The sequence below is a fragment of the Bos indicus x Bos taurus genome, chromosome 22, assembly GCF_003369695.1.
Source record: "Bos indicus x Bos taurus breed Angus x Brahman F1 hybrid chromosome 22, Bos_hybrid_MaternalHap_v2.0, whole genome shotgun sequence".
NCBI lineage: Eukaryota > Metazoa > Chordata > Mammalia > Artiodactyla > Bovidae > Bos > Bos indicus x Bos taurus.
The window spans coordinates 59,829,323-59,852,303 of NC_040097.1; the positions used below are offsets into that span (position 1 = coordinate 59,829,323).

At 45.7% G+C, this 22,981-nt stretch overlaps 1 protein-coding gene across 1 annotated transcript in view; it reads left to right on the forward strand.

Moving 5' to 3' along the window:
- EGFR (epidermal growth factor receptor) overlaps positions 1-22,981 on the forward strand; it is a 221,650-nt gene that overhangs the window by 168,949 nt on the left and 29,720 nt on the right. The window contains exons 15-20 of the mRNA XM_027523275.1: positions 114-271; positions 9,219-9,257; positions 10,480-10,621; positions 11,415-11,537; positions 12,161-12,259; positions 17,718-17,903. Of these exons, the coding sequence (XP_027379076.1) occupies positions 114-271; positions 9,219-9,257; positions 10,480-10,621; positions 11,415-11,537; positions 12,161-12,259; positions 17,718-17,903 (747 nt within the window). The remainder of the gene's footprint in view (positions 1-113; positions 272-9,218; positions 9,258-10,479; positions 10,622-11,414; positions 11,538-12,160; positions 12,260-17,717; positions 17,904-22,981) is intronic.

Genomic DNA, 22,981 nt, shown 5'->3' on the forward strand with positions numbered 1-22,981 from the left:
TACATTGTTTGACTTTTTTTCGTGATATATATTTTAAGTAAAAAGTTACTTCATTCTGAAAGACACATACATAAATATTTGATTTATGAAATGGTTTTTCTGCCTCGGTGCAGGGACCAGGCAACTGTGTAAAGTGCGCCCACTACATTGATGGCCCTCACTGCGTCAAGACCTGCCCTGCTGGAGTCGCGGGAGAGAATGGCACCCTGATCTGGAAGTTTGCAGATGCCAACCACGTGTGTCTCCTGTGCCACCCCAACTGCACCTATGGGTGAGTCAGGGAACTCTGGGTCTGCAAGAGAAAATGCAGACTCATAAACTGAAAACATTTTCCAAACTGTGCAGGCGGTAAAGTACAGAGCTTTGTATTAGAGTCAGGTCCTCCGGGTGTTCTGGCCCTACGGCCATGGCAGCAGCAGTGAAATCTCACGGGAGGTAACGGTGCTCACCAGAAAGCCTCTCAGCGTCTCCAGGTGTGCATCATCCCAGGGCTCTGTTCTGCTGTGCCAACAAGTGCAAACAAGGGTAAGGGACAGCTGGGATGAACACGAGGTCCTACCCTATCCTCAAAGGTTTCTACACATCTTTCCAGATGACTGGGATTCCTGTGGGAATCCTTACTGTTTTACAATTAATGGAAGATAACATTGCCTAGAATGTTCCTTAAAGAAGCTTTTTTTTTCACTACAGTTAGCTGAAGCACTCTGAACATTTGTATCTTGTTTACTAAAATGATAAATTTGGCAATGAAACTAGACTACTTCTAGAAATCAGAAGGAAAAGTTGAGTTCTCATATATATTTCATATTCCCTTCTATCTCTCAGTCCTCAACCTTATTTAGAACTGTTACTCTTCTCCAGAGCCATCTCTTACTAGCTCTGTGGCCTTTCGAAAGTGTATTACCCTGTCTGTGCCTCACTTTTCTCATCTGTAAATTAGGTTAATACTACTGCATTGCTCACAAGGTTTCTGTGATCTTAATACACGTAATGTACTTAAATGGTGCCTGGAACACATGCATGCTCAATCAAGGACTGCACAAAAGGAGGCGTGGGGCTGTTGGTGGTGGTTATGATGTTCATAAGCAGTGGTGGTGCCAGTGTTGGTGGTAGTGATGGTGGTAATTGTGATTGTGATAATGATTAGAGTCCTGAAGGGATGCAGACTTCCAAAAATCAAGAGTCTTGAAAATTTTCCAAATATGTCCTAATATTTTAACTGTATTTGTATTTACAAAAATGGTCTTAATGACCCAGATAATCACGATGGTGTGATCACTCACCTAGAGCCAGACATCCTGGAGTGTGAAGTCAAGTGGGCCTTAGGAAGCATCACTAGGAACAAAACTAGTGGAGGTGATGGAATTTCAGCTAAGCAATTTCAGATCCTAAAAGATGACGCTGTTAAAGTGCTGCACTCAATATGCCAGCAAATCTGGAAAACTCAGCAACAGCCACAGGACTGGAAAAAGTCAGTTTTCCAGTTGTTTTCCCAAAGAAAAACAATGCCCAAGAATGTTCAAACCACTGCACTGCTGCTCTGCTAAGTCACTTCAGTTGTGTCCGACTCTTTGTGACCCCATAGATGGCAGCCCACCAGGCTCCCCCATCCCTGGGATTCTCCAGGCAAGAACACTGGAGTGGGTTGCCATTTCCTTCTCCAAAAACCACTGCACAATTGCACTCATTTCACATGCTAGCAACGTAATGCTCAAAATCTTTCAAGCTTCAAAAGTATGTGAACCAAGAACTCCCAGATGTACAAGCTAAAAAGCAAAGGAACCAGGGATCAAATTGCCAACATCCACTGGATCATAGAAAAAGCAAGAGAATTCCAGAAAAACATCTACTTTTGCTTCATTGACTACACTAAAGCCTTTGACTATGTGGATCAAAGCAAACTGTGGAAAATTCTGAAAGAGATGGGAACACCAGACCACCTTACCTACTTCTGAGAAACCTGTATGCAGGTCAAGAAGCAACAATTAGAACTGGACATGGAACAATGAACTGGTTCAAAATTGGAAAAGGAGTACATCAAGGTTGTATATTGTCACTTTGCTTATTTAACTTGCATGCAGAGTACATCATGAGAAATGCCAGGCTGGATGAAGCTCACAGTGGAATCAAGATTGCCAGGAGAAATGTCAATAACCTCAGATTTGCAGATAACACCACCCTAATGGCAGAAAGGGAAGAGGAACTAAAGAGCCTCTTGATGAAAGTGAAACAGGAGAGTGAAAAGGTTGGCTTAAAACTCAACATTCAGAAAATGAAAATCATGGCATCTGGCCCCATCATTTCATGGCAAATAGATAGGGAAAAAATGGAAAGAGTGACAAATTTTATTTTCTGGTCTCCAAAATCACTGCAGACGGTGACTGAAGCCCTGAAATTAAAAGATGCTTGCTCCTTGGAATCAAAGCTATGACCAACCTAGACAGTGTATGAAAAAGCAGAGATCACTTTGCTGAAAGGTCTATATAGTCAAAGCTATAGTTTTTCCAGTAGTCATGTACGGATGTGAGAGCTGAACCATAAAGAAGGCTGAGTGCTGAAGAACTGATGCCTTTGAATGGTGGTGTAAGAGAAGACTCTTGAAAGTCCCTTGGACAGCAAGGAGATCAAACCTGTCAATCCTAAGGGAAATTAATCCTGAATATTGACTGAAAGGACTGCTGCTGAAGCTGAACCTCCTATACTTTGGCCACCAGTTGCAAAGAGCCGACCCATTGGAAAAGACCCTGATGCTGGGGAAGATTGAGGGCAGGAGGAGAAAGGGGTGACAGAGGATGAGGTGGTTGGATGGCATTCCTAACTCAAGAGATGTGAAGGACAGAGAAGCCTGGTGTGCTGCAGTCCATAGAGTCACAAAGAGTCAGAGGCAACTAAGCGACTGAACAACAGCAAATATGGAGGAGTCTGGGCCTGGAGACAAGTGATTTGGAAATGACTTGTACCCTGGTCAATTTCCATCATTTAACCTTCTTCAGTTTCAGCTGTTACAGGGGTAAGTGGAAGGGCACCATCTTTCCATGACCCTGTGGTCCAGAAGTTTCAGTCCTGGGTGACTGAAGAGTAATCCCAGCAACAAGTAGGAAGCCTAGGGATCTCCTATGCCGTTTACATGTGATTTTCTTCCGCCTCTAATGTTAGTCTAGCCTATTGGTGTGTTCCAAGTGACTTGGAGTATTTTACCAAGTTTAACATCCAAAATCCCCATTAAAACCAGTAAGTTAATTTGGCTAGGGCTAACATTTTTATAATATTTTGTATTTCCAGTCAGGAAATGATAATTTCTTCATAAATTATTTTATGAAGAAATAAAATGTCTTCTTTTTTATTCTTCATAAATTCAGATATTCTTCAGTTAAGTTTTACAGTTTTGTTCTTTCATGTTCTGTCTGTATTACATTTGCTATTGTGAAATTGCCCTTACTTAGAGTATATCTTCTAATTTATTATTTCTAATATATAAGATAGCTTTTGATTGTTTTGGTGGAGGTGTATAGTCATCTTATATTGATGGTCTTTATTGAACTTCCTTTGAAATTAATGTTTTAGTTCATGTTCTTGAAGTTTCTGGGAAAACAATCATATTGTCTCCAGTAATGGTATCTTCATCTCTTTTCCAAAAGTTTCAAATCATATTACAAAGGCCAGAATTTCTAGAATAATGTCAGATACAATAGTAGTGGATATCTGAGTTTTATATCTGATGATTGTGGGAATGGCTATAATAAATCACCATTAAGAACATTATTTGCTATTACTGTGAGTTACTATCTTGTTAAAGAAACAGTTATCTACAGTTACCTATAGTTATTCCTACTTTTGAACTATTTTTGTTAATCCAGAATGAATTTTGAATTTTACCAGACCCCTCCTTGACAGAAATTTAAAGATTTTTAATATTTTTCCCTTTGGGTGTATCAACATGCTGTTATATTGAGTAATTTGAAAACTCTACAAAGCATGATATAAATGATAGTTTGCTAGTTTCTCACTCAATCTATTTTTTTCATATTTCTCCATAATAAGGAATTTTGGAACAGATTCTCTTAAATAGAATGATATTACCCATAAAATATATGTTTCCTATTTTTTTCTGTCTTTTGGAAATAACTGTATTTATGTATGTGTCTGTGAACATGTATCACTGATAGAAAAGCATGTAGTTTTATGTAATCTTGTTATTACTATCTGTATCTTCATCCAAAAGAATTATTTGATAAAAAAATGGGTTTAATTTTTTAAATATGGAGAAATATTGATAGGATAAGGGGAAATAAGAAACCGTGTCTTTTATTGTGTATCTATGATGAATACAGCATCATCAAACAGATAGTCTCATTGATGTCTCAGAGCAGGCTCACTGCTTTTCCATTTGTATTGTTAAAACAACACTTGGGCTCTGGAGTCATTAGCCTGCAGTCACAGAGCCCAGGTTATGGGAGCATACCTGCTTCAAGAAGACATCCTGTTCCCACAGGGGAGGTCTGGTTACCCAAGGGAATGGGTCAGGAAACTCAAAGGCCATCCACTGTTGAATGGAACCATATTTTATAATAAGGTATCAGGGAAAGGTTTCTTTGAAATTTTATGCCAAAAAACTAAATAATATAACATTTTGCCAATTTTAATTACATGTAACAAAAAATAAATAGGAGACAGACAAGCAGTAATTTTTCTGACTAAATTAAATGATAGCATGATGCAGCCTCTTTTGCCTGATATTTGACAATCATTTCTATAGACTTATGCAGGGCACCATCAGCTTTCTCATGGACCTCTTAATCCTCTGATACTCAGATCATCCCCTCTTACCACACCTGTCCTGTCATTGCCCTCGTCCATCATCTCTTCAAATGCAAAGGCTAAGCTCTGACTGTGAGTATCTCTTCTCAGTAACTTCTTGCTAGAAACCCAATAGGTTTCCCAGCAGCACTTTCAGAAGCTGCATGAAACCTGCTTCTTGTCCAAAATTTGCAGTTCCAGTTTGCACCACTTTGCATAGAGTTCCCATTTTGTTACTTTCTGGAGACTGACAGGCATAATGGGAAAATATAAAAACACTAGTGAGGAGGGATATATTGAATGGTCATCCATTCAGTTCAGTTCAGTCGCTCATTCGTGGCCAACTCTGCAACCCCATGGACTGCAGCACACCAGGCTTCCCTGTCCATCACCAACTCCTGACACTTACTCAAACTCATGTACATCGAGTTGGTGATGCCATTCAACCCTCTCATCCTCTGTCATCCCCTTCTCCTCCTGCCTTTAATCTTTCCCAGCATCAGGGTCTTTTCAAATGAGTCAGTTCTTCACATCAGATTGCCAAAGTAGTGGAGTCTCAGCTTCAGCATCAGTCTTTCAAATGAATATCCAGGACTGCTTTCCTTTAGGCTGGAGTCTTCTCTAACACCACAGTTCAAAAGCATCAATTCTTCAGCGCTCAGCTTCTTTATTGTCCAACTGTCACATCCGTAATGACTACTGGAAAAACCATAGCTTTGACTAGACAGACCTTTGTTGGCAAAGTAATGTCTCTGCTTTTTAATATGCTATCTAGGTTGATCACAGCTTTTCTTCCAAGGAGCAAGTGTCTTTTAATTTCATGGCTGAAGTCACCATTGCAGTGATTTTAAAGCCCAGAAAAATAAAGTCTTTTACTGTTTCCATTGTTTCCCCATCAATCTGCCATGAAGATGCAACTGGGTGCCATGATCTTAGTTTTCTGAATGTTGAGCTTTAAGACAACTTTTTCTCTCTCCTCTTTCACTTTCATCAAGAGGCTCTTCAGTTCTTCACTTTCTGCCATAAGGGTGGTGTCATCTGTGTATCTGAGGTTTTTGATATTTCTCCTGTAAATCTTGATTCCAGCTTGTGCTTCATCCAGCCTGGCATTCAGCATGATGTACTCTGCATATCAGTTAAATAAGTAGGGTGATCATATATAACCTTGACGTACTCCTTTCCCCATTTGGAACCAGTCTGTCAATCTGTTGTTCCATGTCCAGTTCTAGCTGTTATTTCTTAACCTGCATACAGATCTCTCAGAAGGCAGGTAAGGTGGTCTGGTAGTCCCATCTGTTTAAGAATTTTCCAGTTTGTTGATCTGTGACTGATCCACACAGTCAAAGGCTTTGGCATAGTCAATAAAGCCGAAGTAGATGTTTTTTTGGAACTCTCTTGCTTTTTCAATGATCCAATGGATGTTGGCAATTTGATCTCTTGTTCCTCTGCCTTTTCTAAATCCAGCTTGAACATCTGGAATTTCCCGGTTCATGTAATGTTGAAGCCTGGCTTGGAGAATTTTGAGCATTAACTTTGCTAGTGGATGAGACAAGTGCAATTGTGCCATACTTTGAGCATTCTTTGCCATTGCCTTTCTTTGGGATTGGAATGAAAACTGTCCTTTTCCAGTCCTGTGGCCACTGTGAGTTTTCCAGATTTGCTGGCATATTGAGTGCAGCACTTTCACAGCATCATCTTGTAGGATCTGAAATAGGTCAGCTGGAATTCCATCATTTCCACTAGCTTTGTTCATAATGATCCTTCCTAAAGCCCACTTGACTTTGCATTCCAGGATGTCTAGGTGAGTTACCACACCATCAAAGTTATCTGGGTCATGAAGATCTTTTTTGTATAGTTCTGTGTATTCTTGCCACCTCTTCGTAGTATCTTCTGCTTCTGTTAGGTCCATACCATTTTTGTCCTTATTGTGCCCATCTTTGCATGAAATGTTCCCTTGGTATCTCTGATTTTCTTGAAGAGATCTCTAGTTTTTCCCATTCTATTGTTTTCCTCTATCTCTTTGCATTGATCACTGAAGAAGGCTTTTATCTCTCCTTGTTATTCTTTGGAACTCTGCATTCAAATGGCTATATCTTTACTCCATTGCCTTGCACTTCTCTTCTTTTCTAACTATTCTCTAAGGCCTCCTCAGGCAACCATTTTGCCTTGTTGCATTTCTTTTTCTTGGGGATGGTCTTGATCACTGCCTCCTGTGCGATGTCATGAACCTCTATCCATAAGTCTTCAGGTACTCTTATCTATCAGATCTAATCCCTTGAATCTATTTGTCACTTCTACTGTAGCAATTTGATTTAGGTCATATCTGAATGGTCTAGTGGTTTTCCATACTTTCTTCAATTTAAGTCTGAATTTGGCAATAAGGAGCTCATGATCTGAGTCACAGTCAGCTCCCAGTCTTGTTTTTACTGACTGTATAGAGCTTCTCCATCTCTGGCTGCAAAGAATATAATCAGTGTGATTTTGGTATTGACCTTCTGGTGATATCCATATATAAAGTCTAGTCTCATGTGTTCTTGGGAGAGTGCTTGCTATGACCAGTGCACTCTCTTGGCAAAACTGTGTTAACCTTTTCCCTGCTTCAGTTTTTACTCAAAGACCAAACTTGCCTGTTACTCCAGGTATCTCTTGACTTCTACGTTTGCATTCCAGTCCTCTATAATGAAGAGGGGATCTTTTTGGGGTGTTAGTTCTGGAAGGTCTTATAGGTATTCATAGAGCCATTCAGCTTCAACTTCTTCAGCATTACTGGTCGGGGCATAGACTTGGATTACAGTGATACTGAATGGTTTGCCTTGGAAATGAACAGAGATCATTCTGTCATTTTTGAGATTGCATCCAAGTACTGCATTTTGGACTCTCTTGTTGACTGGGAGGGCTACTCCATTTCTTCTAAGGGATTCTTTCTCACAGTAGTAGATATAATGGTCATCTGAGTTAAATTCACCCATTCCAGTCCATTTTAGTTCACTGATTCCTAAAATGTTGATGTTCACTCTTGCCATCTCCTGTTTGACCACTTCCAATTTACCTTGAGTCATGGACTTGACATTCCAGGTTCCTATGTAATATTGCTCTTTACAGCATCAGACTTTACTTCCGTTATCAGTCACATCCACAACTGGGTGTTTTTTGTTTTGTTTTGTTTTGCTTTGGCTCCGTCTCTTCATTTTTTCTGGTATTATTTCTCCACTTTTCTCCAGTAGCATAATGGGCACCTACCGACCTGGGGCGTTCATCCTTCAGTGTCATATCTTTTTGCCTTTTCATACTGTTCATCCATTAGCAGATTTTTTTTGTCTTTGACAATTATGGTTTTTGTAGGAGATAACAGATTATGAGAAAAGGAGAAGCCTGTGTCTGGTGTAGGGAGGAAAGTCTGTAAGCTTTTAGGGTCAAGACTACATTGTCTGACACCATGGAAAAGGGGTCTTAGACCCTCAAGACCAAGAGGAGTACAGTGCAGAGATGAGAGCCCTTTGAATGAGATAGAAAATGATGTGTCCACCCGTGGAGAATTCATGTTGATGTATGGCAAAACCAATACAATATTGTAAAGTAATTAGCCTCCAATTAAAATAAATAAATTTAAAAAATAAAAGAAGAAAATGACTAGAACCATATGGCAGTGTACATCAAACAAGCACAAATCCTGTTCACACACCTGAACGGGGCTTCTTCATCTTTCCTCTGGCCAAGAATGTTAGTGTTCTCCATCAAACTGGAATATTCAATCTTGCTATTGAATATTCAGTCTTGCATTGACAAATATTGCTGTACTTCAAAACCAACTTATTCTGCCTTTTCATCCGTCATCCTATAATCAGAAGAGCAGATGGTGGTGCCCCCCCCAGAATGGGAACCCAGCTGCTGAGGGGATGCTAAGACAAATGCTATCTATGCTTCGTGTATGACATCTTAGTTGTGTGGAAGAGGGTGAAGCCAGTTTCTGGCTTTCCGGGTCTGCCATCATCCCCATTTCCCTGCCCTGAGCTGCACATTGTTACTTGTCTGCCCCCACCTTAATCAGTGTGGCCCAGGAAATGGCTCCCAGGAGGGAGCCAAGATCCCTCCACCTCCTGCCCACATGGATGTTCTAGAGCCAGCTGTAAGGTATCTGAACCTCTGTCAAAAGTAAGACATGAAAACATTTCAATAACAAAGACCAGAGGCTGCCTACTCTGTTCAATCCCTATCACAAACTGGACACTCAAAACTACTTGCTGAGTGAATGAACAAATGAATAAATGCATGATAAACAAATGATTAAGCAATATTGAGACACATTGTGATTCTAATGGTCTAAGAGTAATTTGACACATGTCACCTTATGATTTAATAAAAACTCTCCAAGAAAAAATGATAAATGATTGAAATGTGTCTTTACCTTTCAATTCCTACAGCTGTGAAGGGCCAGGTCTCGAAGGCTGTCCACAAAAAGGGTAAGTGTGACACTTTGTGTGTGATGACCTGACCAGAAACAACCAATAGTTCTGTGGGCAAGGGTAATGCTTTCTCACTTTTCCGACTCCCCTCTGCCCTGGCCTCTCTTCATGCTGCAGTCAGTATCTTAGCAATGAGGTTTTCCATCATATCACCACCCTGAAACCAGCCAATGACCTGTGTTATATTCATTCTTTCAATTTGTTCTTCTCTTTTCACCCACCCTTACTATCCATGGAACATATACTCTGTACAAAATTATTCCTTTTACCTTTCAATGGCCCCTTCAAAATATTAAAAACCCATTAATTCAAACTACATTAACTAGGAGAATAGTATAACTCAAGACAGGACTTTTTTATGTGCTAAGAAGAATGTGTTCTAAGTACGACTCACATAAAGTACATTTGACACTTAGGAGAAATTTGTAAGAATGCTGGCACATTTTTTGTGTGTAAATTGTGCTACTAATTATTCTTTGATATTCATTAACTGCCTGAAAATACAAAGTTTGCCAGAAGCTCAGATGGCACAGGTGCTTGAAAAACAATAGCTTTATAAAGATTCTAAATTCAGAATCTACTCATTCAGACAGTTCTTTCCCCAGTGAGTTTTGGGTGTTTGCTCTCCCCTGGTGGGGGAAGGGGGTGGGGGTGGGGGGACGACTGCAGAATGACCTAACTTATCTATGACAACTCTGCTCTCTGTGTGGAAATCCTGTCCCTGCCTTACTCCTCCACACATTCATGCAGCATTTCACACGGTTCTCATCCCATGTTATAAGTTCAGGATCCCTCAAGCAGTCTCCACAGTTTTGAAAGGGTCCCTCCGTCCAGCCTGGCCAGCAGACATCACATGGGGAGGGTGTGCTTCTAACGAGTGGAGACACCCAGGGGAGACACACAAATTCGTGCGGAAAGCATGACTGACTCAGCTATTTTTCGAGTTATGTTCCCTTAATCAACAGACGACAACATACTCTTCATAGCGAGAAGTCCAAATGATACCCAGTTTAAAAATCCAAAAAGGTGGGGTGAGGAGGCTATTATACTGAAGAAAGTTGAAAACCTGCCCTGGGAATATTAATCTGCCTCTCTTTCTCCTTGACAAGCTGTGCACTATCGCACTGAGACAGTTCTAAATGATGTCACAGCATCCACACACATGGCAAATACAGGACATGCCAACATGACAAACCAACCCCCCTTGTGTGTCTGCCAGGCCCAAGATCCCGTCCATTGCCACGGGCATCGTGGGCGGCCTGCTGCTGGTGGTGGTGCTGGCCCTGAGCGTCGGCCTCTTCATGCGCAGGCGCCACATCGTGCGCAAGCGCACACTGCGCCGGCTGCTGCAGGAGCGTGAGGTGAGCTGGGCGACCACCAGGCGGTGTCTTACAGATGAGATTGCATGACTGAGCTTTATTGTAATGAAAAAGCCAGGAGAATCTCTGAATGTCCAGTTATAAGCAAGTCCGTATACACTTTGGTACTTGCATTCAGTGACATGCAGCTGTTTCCAGGGTAAGTCCTGCTGGCGGTTACCCAGCTGTGGTGCCCACCACCCGGCTTGTTCTGCTCAGTGGTCGGCAAGGGGGAAGCTGGTGCACAGAGGCCCGTGAGTTGCTGTGAGCACAGGAGGTGTCACTTTGTAAAATGCCACAGTTCCCACCAGTGACCAGTATTGTCTCTGACACCATGATTTCAGGAAGAGGTCTTCAGGTGGTATCTGTGACCATCCGTATGTCTCTCCAGAGACATACAGGGCCTGGGGGCCAGAGCCCCCAGGAGGAGGGACCCATGGCAACTTCAGCAGCATGGCTCTGCAGGGCTCAGATGGGCTACCAAAATGACCATCACACAAGCTTGCCTTCCCCCCAAGCTTTCCTAGCCTGGTCACAGAAACAGAAATTGCACTTATTGCCCAGGAGCTGTTCTGTTCAAGGTCACATGCTTTGGAGGATGTGGGAAGTGTCAGTCCCGGTTCCTTATGTGTCTCTCACCAAGTTCCCTAGAACAGGTATCCCCATCTGGGGAGTGAGTGGGGCAAGCTCTGTGGGCCAGAGCGTGAGCGCGCCTCCTGCCACATGGAGTCAGGAGCTGCCACCCCGTCCCTGGGCCATGTAGGCAGGCATCAGCTCTTCCCCTTGTCTCTCACAGCTCGTGGAGCCTCTGACGCCCAGCGGAGAAGCTCCCAACCAAGCTCTCTTGAGGATCCTAAAGGAAACAGAATTCAAGAAGGTCAAGGTGCTGGGCTCGGGAGCATTTGGCACCGTGTACAAGGTGAGCCTGAGGCGCCGAGACTCGAGTCTGGGGCCGCTTCCTCTGCTGTGGTCCTTATCACAGTGCAGTGCTCTTTGTGTCACTGAGGGTTCAGGAAATTCCAGTATTTTTCTTAGGTTGTCTAGATTAAATCTTTTATAATCAGAGTGACAAGGAAGTGGTCCACTTGGGCACAGATGATTTCCTGGAGGACAGGGTGAGTTTTCAGAGGATGGGTGGCACAAGTCAATCTGAAAGAGTGTGGCCTGTATCTGCAGGGCAGCATCCGAATAAAGCCCAGCTCAAAACAGCTTCCTCTTCATTTATTTTTTCTATGCCCTCTTTGCTTAGTCTAATCACAGTTAGTCCTAGACCCAGTATCTCAGAATTCTGTATACAATGACTCATACTGACTCTGTAACTTACATGAGCTGAAGGGTTTTATCTAACTACTCTGATTCCTGGGACACAACAGCTAAAGAGCTGCTGAGCTGTCATGACTCCCAGCCTGGGTGGCCTTGGGTGCAGAGCTGTGCTTCCTCACCCTTTGGGGTATGGCCACTAATGACACCCAGCCAGGCCAGGAGCCACATCTTAGATGTGTGACGACTGCCAGCCGATGACTTCTCCTCTCTTTGTTATAGGGACTCTGGATCCCAGAAGGCGAGAAGGTTAAAATTCCTGTAGCTATCAAGGAATTAAGAGAAGCCACATCTCCAAAAGCCAACAAGGAAATTCTTGATGTGAGTTTCTGCTTTGTTCTCTAGCTATCTGCAGGCCTGGACATCAGAAGCTACCTTTTCTCGTGGTTGGCAGCACATTTCTGTGTTCTGGACTTTCTCATCACCACATTCTAAATGGTCGCTTTTCACTTTTGCTGTATTTTTTCCTTCTGGCTACACAGTTGGTATAATTCTCCCTCATAGAGATGACTCGCTCTTCTGTTCTCTTAATGCCCCAAAAGAATGGGAACCTGTGGTCCCTGGGCATCCACTAGGGGCTGGTGGCTTCCCCCTGCCATCTCAATGATGCCTCTGGCTGGCCTGTGGTACTGTAGGTGTTGTGTTCAGCATGCCTTGGGAAAGAAACAGAGACATGAGGCAGCCTGCTCAGGGTCACGAAGCTGGGTAGGTTTCCAGCACCAGGTTACTTCTGATTCTGAAATGAGTGTTCGTTTTCTTCCACCAAATATCTCATCTTTGAAATGGCTTTTTAAAGGTACCTAGGATTAACAATATCATGCTCCATAAACTCTATAATCTGTTGCTCACCTTCTGTACTTTTTCTCAAAATAATTTAAATGTTTCCAGCATCTGCTGAGTGCTATTTTATGGAGTCTTTGAAATACTTCATAAGGTTATTATTGTTACATGCTTTTACTTTAGATTCTGCTGAACTTTTCCCGGCTTCCTTTGGACCTTCACTAGCCAATGAGGGCTCTGCATGGTCTTAGAAAGAGGCTGGAAGAAGGAGGAGCCAGCCTGGCGTTGGGCAGAACCTACTTCAGGCAGAAGCTCAGAAAGTTCTGAGGGATGCAGTCTTGCGGGCCCCAGCTAACAGCACTGCCACCACTCGCTATGGGTGGATGTGGTTTTTTCTTGCTCTTTTCCCAAAGCAGAGCCAGTAAAAGAAGAGGTGGAGGGGCTCAGCAGTGAGTTAGGAGAACAGTCAATGAAAAAGGAAAGTGACTGCCTTTACTGACTCAGAAATAGTTCATCTTACAGCCAAGAAAGACAAAGGTCAAATGTAATATTTCCCCACTCATATCTAACCGACAGAATAATATGGTAAGCAAAGCAAACAGGCCTTTTAAAAAATGTGTTCAGACACTGAGCTTCCCAAGAGGAAATCCTCTCCATCCGCATTTCCTTAGGCAGCCTTCCCTCCATTCGTTTTGCAGCAGGGAAGTCCCACTGCAGTATTTTCTTTGTGAAGGATGAATTATTAACACAGTGTAACAGGAAATCTCACACACTGTTGATATGCTTATCAAGCCAAGTTATCGTTCATTTTAGCAGTTTACGAATTAATGAGTCTGTTAATATAATGTCAGTTCCTATTTACGTAACCATAAGAAGTGTTACAAGCAAGCCATTTGTGAAGTCTCTTCACTTACAACCTCTAGCTCCTTTTCCTACACAGTTAAAAAGAAAATATTTTAGCAAAATTTGCTTCCTTATTTCACTTTTTGCTCATTCAAGACATTCTAATAACTGTCACAAAATGTGAATTTTGACAATATTCTCTGTGCAGAGTAAGGGCAATTTTGAAGATAGTAGCAATACTTTGAGAAAGAAGTAGTTCTGCTGAAAAGGACCCTCCAGAACCCCTAACCTGGAGGAAATCTGCTTTCATGGGGCAGGGGTAGGGTAGAAAATAGAGAAAGTGAAGACTTAGAAAAAGTGTTTAAAGCCCTGTTTGCCTCTTGCCCTGTCTCTGGGCTCCTCTCCTTCTCTCCCTCTGGCCCATTCCTGCTTTCTTCTTTCTGCTCTGACACCCACCCTGTGGCTGTTCTGGGAGAGGACAGCAGCCTGAGGCCTTGGTCTGCTTGTCCTGAAGCTCCGTCTGCCCCACAAACACAGAGCCACTCTCGTAGGCTGGGTGCTGCCATGGGGAGCCCCTAAGGAAAGGGAAAACTAAAGCAAAGGCAGTTTCAACAGTGAGTTAAAGGGCAAGTTAATCCTGTGACCAGGCTGCCCAGGGGGCTGAGTGTGGGCTTGGCTCACACGCACTTGTAAATGGCTCCAGCTTCCCCTGGTTTTCCTCCCCTACCCAGGCCAGCACTAACGTCCAGCACACATGCCCTCTACCCCAGGTGCACGGTGCCATCAGTGGTGGCTTAGGTACTGGGAAGCTTCAAAACTATTCTTAAAGCTGGGCATATGCCTCTCCTGAAGGAGTTTAATGTTTAGTGAAATCCCTTTTCCCCAGTCCTTAACATAAACTAGTTCACAGATGAGGGAGACATGCAAGAAAGAAGGCCCAAACAATCGTTTCGACAACTGGACAAAATAATAGATTTTTAAGGTCGACAAGCCTCAGAGGCTCTGCTGCCACGTGACTCTGACCTCAGCCTTGGGAGCCTCTGAGCGTGGGTTCTGCCTGCCAGGCTCCAGATTGATCAGAGATGGTGAGGAATACCAAGCATTCTTGCTGTAGGTCACAGAGCACCTTTGAGATTCCAAGATAAACAGTTAAGAACAAATCTCACGTTAACTCCTGCACACACTGAATAGGACACGTGACTGGACAGCATCCCTGTTGAGCTCAGGCTTAGACGTGCAGAAGGGACACCCTAGCTCGGGTGCTGTACCAGATTTTAATAGGAGCTAGGACCTGGCAGGGCTCCAGGCTCTGTGTGGCCCGACACCCACACCCATGCTCCACTCCCTGAGCCCTGGGTCAGCTCCTCACGGCCCACAGCAGATGGGCTGCTCAGACTGCTCTGCTCTGCAGATTTTTCTCCCCTCTGAAGTGAGTACAACATGTTTCCAAATCTCAACCAGATCTTGAGAAAATAGAAACAGCCAGAGGATTACTTTGGTGTTATGGTTGTACAGTTTCCCAGACTCGGGAGAGAGATGTGATTTCTGCTTTTCTGGCAATCACATGGCCTATTAATTTTCTCATAGACTTTCTAGTTTAAATTTAGGGTGGGCATAGAAACAGCATGCAGAAGAGATTCATATATGTTCTCTGTGTTATAAGGTCTAGGGCTTTCACTCAGCAAGTCTTCCCCAGTCTGTGGGGTTAATCAGTAGCAGGGAGGATGGCTGAGGGGCCCCGGAGGCCAGCGGCCTGGGGCGGGAAGACTCTAGTGGGCCCAGTCCTGACAAGAAGCGTGATCTTGGGCATGGTCCACTGGGTCTCAATTTCCTCTTCAGACGAATAGTTGCTTCAGGAGGAACCACTTGCCTGCCTTCTCCAGTCCTAAATTTTTATCAGTTGTTGTTGTTGTTTAGTTCCTAAGTTGTGTCTGACTGCTTATGACCCCATGGACAGCAGCACAGCAGGCTTCCCTGCCCTTCACCGTCTCTCCACGTTGGCTCAAACTCCTGTCCACTGTGTCAGTGATCCCATCCAACCATCTCATCCTCTGTCGTCCCCTTCTCCTCCTGCCCTCAATCTTTCCCAGCATCAGGATCTTTTCCAATGAGTCAACTCTACACATCAGGTGGCCAAAGTATTGGAACTTGAGCATCAGTCCTTCCAATGAATATGCAGGGTTGATTTCCTTTGGGATTGACTGGTTGATCTCCTTGCAGTCCAAGGGACTCTCAAGAGTCTTCTCCAGCACCATAATTCGAAAGCATCAGTAGCTTTTTATCAGTAGCCCTCTGAAAAATGAAGAGCTGTCTGAATGTCCATAATATTAAATATCTACTCTGCTCTTTAACATTGTGATGCTGCGTTTACAACCAGAGGAGAAGGGCTGCCTGCCCATGAAGGTGGGGTACCGCCCACTCAGGGTGCTTGTTCTAAAACAAGTAGCAGAGCTGCAGTCTCTCTTATTAGTGAAAGCAACAGGGTCTCTGATTTGTGTGATTTCAGTGTCGTTCAGCTGTGATGTTTCTAAGGTATTTCTAGAGGTGTGTTGGGCAGCACGGAGGCCCCACAGGGGAACAGGTGTTGGGGAGAGGGAGACACTAAACAAGTTCCCCCTCCCTGCAGCTCACACAGCACACCCGCCGGGATGGGTCCAAGAATCAGCATTTCTGGCAATTTGGCCAGCAGCACTGAGCCTGCTGCCCTGAGCGAACAACTGCAAGAAGCCAGGAAAGTTTAGCTTAGATGGGAGTCAGAGGCCCTCAGAGGAGGGGTCAGCCAGGGAAAGCGGAGGTGGAGGGGCATTCCGGACAAAGCCCCTGCTGGGGGCGAGTATGGGAGAGCAGTGAGCGGGTGGAGCAGCAGGGCCTGTGGGAGGAGAGCCCAGGGAGGCGTGGGGGCCTCCCCGGAATGGTGAGGCCTGGGCAAGGTTACTGCAGACGCTGGTGTTTAGGACACTGAGGACATTTGTGTTTCGGACTCTGCATTCGCCCCAGTCCCTCCACCCATCTGCTCTGTCCTCACTGTCCGCTCCTGAGGCACAGCTCCCGGCAGCCCCCTCAGGTGCCTTCGCCTCCCAGGCTGTGTTGGCTCCTGCACAGGGAGCCCAGCCCCAACCACATCAGTGGGCAGAGCGGGAAAGGCACCTCTGAACTTTCTCTTGGAGATGAGGTGGTCCCTTTTGTGTCTGTATAAAAGGTCAGCATCCTTGTACTCTAAAGGGAAAGAGATTGAGTTTATTGGTAGAAATTTAGGATTCCCTAATTCCTAGACAAAAACGAGGCCCAGCTATGCGCTTGGTTTAAGTGAAGTCAGCTTCCTCCAGCCACGGATAGCAGAAGAGTTAAAATGAAATCCGTAGTCGTGAGTCTGTGTCAGGCCTCTGCCCTGGCCGCCTCTGAGTCAGCAGGGGTAGGCTTGGGGGAAGTGGTTTTCCTTTCCCAAAACTGCGGCCAGCAACACAGACCACCTCTTAAGAGATGAATCCTGGGTCGCCCACACCGTCTGTGATCACTGCAGGTATAACATCCTCTCTCCGTTTCAGAGCCGGCACATGTACACAGAAAGGCCTTCTTTCTCCGCTGTGTGTGGTAGAGGTGCCTGTGGTCCCAGCAGTGTTGATGGTGGGGTGGCGGATGGGGGGGGCTCCTCCTCTGCCCACCACAGAGGAGGAGAAGTGAGGACTGACCTCCCAGAGCTGTCACCATCACCTCGATGCCCATGGTGAGGGTTCCTTAGTCAATGGCCAGGTCATCATCAGGATGTGGGTTGCCACCCGCCCCAACAGTGTTTTAAACTGAGGCATCTTTGGCTCTGAGGCGGAGGTCCTCGTAATGACTCAGCATCACCCAAACTTGGGGACATCGGGTCTTGTTTTCACCCAGCACTTTGCCAGTGGCGAGCACTGCTGCGGTCTCTCTGTGGTGCCGAATGCCACCTGCAGTCAGAGGGTGCCTACGCCCACCAGATGTCTGGTCACTGCTTGGCCTCACGAGCCAGAGATCCTGTGTGAACATCCACTGCTCTAGATGTTTCATGTGCCCATTTCCACACTTAGACTCCAGTTGGGTTTTTAATCTAGGAAGGGTCTGCCTGCTTGGTCCCGTAGCCACGGCAGGGAGCCGCGCTGATGTGCCTTCTCCTCTTCTCCTGCAGGAGGCCTACGTGATGGCCAGTGTGGACAACCCCCATGTGTGCCGCCTCCTGGGCATCTGCCTGACCTCCACCGTGCAGCTCATCACACAGCTCATGCCCTTCGGCTGCCTGCTGGACTACGTCCGCGAGCACAAGGACAATGTCGGCTCCCAGTACCTGCTCAACTGGTGTGTGCAGATCGCAAAGGTAACTCGCAGGCAGCCAGTGCTGAGAGCCAGCAGCCAGGGCCACAAAGCAGGCCCAGCAGCCACCTCTGCTTCTTGCTGTGCCCGCACCTCCTGGGCTGATGTGATTGTTAGAGGGAGCCCAAAGAACAGTGGCAAGGGGCAAAAAACAACCACCAGGAAGTCAACAATTACATTCTCCGTCCTAGGAAAGCAGAGAGTTTGTCAGGAGAGATGTGTGTGTGTGTGTGTGTGTGTGTGTGTGTGTGCGCGCGCGCGCGCGCGCGTGCGTGCGTGCATAGACACAGTGTAGACTTTATTTTGGATTAAGTTGAATTGATTGTCTTTGGCGTCAGATTAGTGCCTCCCACTCCACATTGAAAATCTAATTATTCAGCTACATTTGCACAGTTGGGTGCTCTCAGAATGGTTCATGTTAGTGTCTTATTTCCCTGGCATTCTTTTTGTTGAACACTATGGTAATTTGTAGCAGAGGATGAGGTATGGCTTTCACGCAGGCAGAACTGGCAACAAAACCAGCAAACCAGCCCACCTGAGGCTGTCAGGTGACAGAGTGCTGGGTGGACAGGCAGGTGCTGGCTCTGATGTGTGGTGGCAGGAGGTCAGCAGATGCTGCTTCTGCTTCCTGAGGCCCCTCATACGTTCCGCTGTCAACAGGCTAGACTGAGGGAGGAGCCGGTGGGGCGGTGGGCAGACAGTGACCAGGTGGCTACACTGTGAGCTGAAGCCAGGAGCTGAGCGGCAGGTATTTAGCTGCTCATGTGGCCTCACAAAGACTTTCTTTCATCTCAGATCTCTCTTTCTTGATCACAGCACTGCATCAGTTATTTGCAACCCAACTTGCTAATTCTGTTTCTTCTAACAGTGGGTATACCTTTCACTCAGTTGAATGAATGGAATCTGTGGATGAATCCCGCCCCGAACCCCTCATCCCTGGAGAGCGGTTATTAGCTGGAGGAGACCAGGGAGGCAGGGAGCCCCTCGTCTCCCAGCCCTGTCAAGTCCTGGTTGCTCCTCTCACCCAGCGCAGCAGTGCAGCTCGGTCCTGTGGATTTACAGTTCTCCCAGAATTGGGGGGCTCCACCAGGCTGTCAGGCAGCAGGCTGCCTCCTGGGAAAACAGGCAGCAGCACGACGCTCTTTTTCTGCTGCCACTGGGCTTACTGTCTCAGCCACAGCCCCGGAGGCTCCAGCACCCTAGGAGTGGGAGAGCGCCTTCTCAGAACCCGCCCACCCCCCAGTGCTCCTGTCATTGTCACGGCCACAACCCTGGTTTCGGAACAGAGGGAACCACGCGGCCACGCTAAACAATGGTCCTGACGGAGCCTGTGCGCCTTAGTGCTGCGGTCTCATGAAGATGCAGTAATTTCTGTGTCTGACTGCGTTAGTTTCCTAGGGCTGCCACCAAAGATCGTGACAGACTTGGTGGCTTTCCACAGTGGAAACTTAATCTCTCACAGTTCTGGAGGTTGGAAGTCTAGAATCAAGGTGTTAGCAGGGCCATGGCCCCTCTGAAGGCTTTAGGGGAGAATCCTTCCTCCCTTCCCCAGCTCTGGTGGCTCCAAGCATCCCCGGCTTGTACCAGCATCACTCCCATCTCTGCCCACATCTTCACGTGGCCTCCTTCCCTGGGTCTGAGTCCAGATCACCCTCTCTCTTATAAGGTACCAGTTCAGTTCAGTTGCTCAGTCGTCTCCAACTCTTTGCGACCCCATGAACTGCAGCACGCCGGGCCTCCCTGTCCATCACCAACTCCCGGAGTTCACTCAAACTCATGTCCATCAAGTCGGTGATGCCATCCAGCCATCTCATCCTCTGTTGTCCCCTTCTCCTCCTGCCCCCAATCCCTCCCAGCATCAGAGTCTTTTCCAGTGAGTCAACTCTTCGCATGAAGTGGCCAAAGTACTGGAGTTTCAGCTTTAGCATCATTCCTTCCAAAGAACACCCAGGACTGATCTCCTTTAGAATGGACTGGTTGGATCTCCTTGCAGTCCAAGGGACTCTCAAGAGTCTTCTCCAACATCACAGTTCAAAAGCATCAATTCTTCGGTGCTCAGCCTTCTTCACAGTCCAACTCTCACATCCATACATGACCACTGGAAAAACCATAGCCTTGACTAGATGAACCTTTGTTGGCAAAGTAATGTCTCTGCTTTTGAATATGCTATCTAGGTTTGTCATAACTTTCCTTCCAAGGAGTAAGCGCCTTTTAATTTCATGGCTGCAATCACCATCTGCAGTGATTTTGGAGCCCAAAAAAATAAAGTCTGACACTGTTTCCACTGGTTCCCCATCTATTTCCCATGAAGTGATGGGACTAGATGCCATGATCTTCGTTTTCTGAATGTTGAGCTTTAAGCCAACTTTTTCACTCTCCTCTTTCACTTTCATCAAGAGGCTTTTTAGTTCCTCTTCACTTTCTGCCGTAAGGGTGGTGTCATCTGCATGTCTGAGGTTATTGATATTTCTCCCGGCAATCTTGATTCCAGCTTGTGTTTCTTCCAGCCCAGCATTTCTCATGATGTACTCTGCATAGAAGTTATATAAGCAGGGTGACAATACACAGCCTTGATGAACTCCTTTTCCTATTTGGAACCAGTCTGTTGTTCCATGTCCAGTTCTAACTGTTGCTTCCTGACCTGCATATAGGTTTCTCAAGAGGCAGGTCAGGTGGTCTGGGATTCATCTCTTTCAGAATTTTCCACAGTTTATTGTGATCCACAGTTCATTGTGGATCACAATAAACTGTCAAAGGCTTTGGCATAGTAAAAGGTGCCAGTCATTCCTAAATCCAGGATGATTTCGTCTCAAGATCTTTTAATTAGATCTGCAAAACCCTGTGTCTGAGCTCACATTCTGGGTTTCTGGGTAGATGTGAAATTTTGGAGACACTGTTCAGCCCAGTGTCTTATGTCGGGGAGGAGGTCATTAGCCTGCCATAGGTTTCACTAAACATAAAGTCTTTCCTGGAGGTCTATTCATGTCCTGACCTCTAATCTCAGAAATTCTTCCTTAGTCTCCTCCCTGATAATCTGAGGCAGGAGAATTGCCAAAGTTATCCCCCTCCACTCCAGGCAGCCTCTGCTGCTACTGCTGCTAAGTCACTTCAGTCTTGTCCAACTCTGTGCGACCCCATGGACTGCAGCCCACCAGGCTCCTCTGTCCATGGGATTTTCCAGGCAAGAGTACTGGAGTGGGGTGCCATTGCCTTCTCCGCCAGGCAGTCTCTAGTACCTTGCTTAACTTGCTTTCCTTTTTTTAACCCCTTTTGCTTCCTGGGAAGATCTGGCTTATATACTTGTTTACTTGACACTGGGAGGGAGGTGAGCTGTTAGTCGTACCCTGACTGCTGCCCACATGGGACCAGGCGTCCAGAATGCGGCACAGCCAAGCTGTCTGCTCCTGCCTGAAGGGTGAGCACAGCTCACCAGGTGCCCATATGTTTAGCATTCTAATTATCTTGTGTCAATTTGCAGCTCCACAAAAGTGAATTTTTATGTGAGGGGACACACAGCCTTGGCAAGTTCTGCCCAGTTACAGAACTGGGCATGTAACTCTGGGGGATTCACAGCTCCGTTTTGGCTTTTACTAGGCGAGTTGTCTCAGTGGTAAAGAATCCACCTGCCAGTGCAGGAGACATAAGAGACATTGGTTCAATCCCTGGGTCAGCAAGATTCCCCTGGAAGAGGAAATGGCAACCCACTCCAGTATTCTTGCTTGAAGAATCCCATGAACAGAAGAGCCTGGCAGGCTATGATCCATCAGGTTACAAGGAGTTGAACACAACTTGGGGGTGGAGCAGACGAGTTGTCTCCGAGGTTGAGCCGAGACAGAGAAGACAGTCCACAGAGCCCCTGTGAAGCGCCCACTCAAGCCCCAGGATGCATCCCATGCTCACTCCTCTGGTTTTTGCCCGCACTTTGACTGATTTAGGTTAGTGACTGAAATCTCAGCTGAAACATCATCATATTCTAGCTCTATATCTACTCTCTTTCCTTAGAGCAGCATCTCCTGGTTTTGTTCTTTTCTTATTCTTGAGGTTTTCCCCTTCTTTCTTTGGCAACCCCACATTCAGATCTGCTTGCCCACAGAGACTGTATAGACGGAAGCTTGTTTGACCCCAAAATCAGTCTTCTACAGCATGAGGAAAAGCAAACACCTGACCATGGCAGTGCCCACCGCAGGACAAACTCAGCTCTGGCCCGACCCCGGTCAGCCCTGAGTTTCCAAGGTTCTGGAGTTGAGTCCCCAGGGCCTGAAAGTTTTCCAGTATAGTGCTCTATATAATATTATTCAGAATTTCACTTTGTTATTTAAATCCACTGCTCTGCCTGTTGTACTCTGTTTAAGATCATTTTCCTCTGAAGTCCGTTCACGTTGCAGCTGTCGTTAACTTTTGTCTCTATGGCGCTGCTTTCTGTTTCAGCAGAGAAACCTCACTGTTGTGCTTGCACAGCTGTATCAGTGCAGCATCTATCCTGCCAGCATAGGAAAGCAATGGTCTCCTCACTTGTAAGGAGAGAAATTTGCTGTTGGGTTAGGTACTATTCACCTTTAGTATTAAACAGTTTTCTTTGTAAAACTTAGAAATGAAACTACCCAGAAAGACTTTGTGGCTGACCAGAAACTAAACTTGCTGGCATTTTTGAAGTGGGATTTATTGACTTATAAATGTCCTCACTGATTCACAAAGGCCCAGGCTCTCTTGGGAAGTTTTCCAAACGTTGCTGACAAGTCAGACACTATTACACAGGTTCATTGTCCTCACTAAACTGGTAGGAAGACAAGTAAAATTATATCACCCAGGCACAAGGAGAAAGAAAAGAAGCAGAGGTGGCCTGGGGGGATTCTTATTGGGGTTTGGAGACCAGAGGTGCCCTTCCATACAGGGGTAGAGTGGATTCTAGACTCAGGTCTCAGAAGGCTGTGGTCCCATCATCTGCTCCGTGATCCCCCCTTCCTAAGTTCCCAGCTCATGAAGGTACACAGAGCTCTCACTCACGGGAAGTAACTTAGGTGCTTCAGAAAGTGTGTCCATTCTTTCTGGCTACTTAAACTAGCTAGTAAATTCCAAAATAAT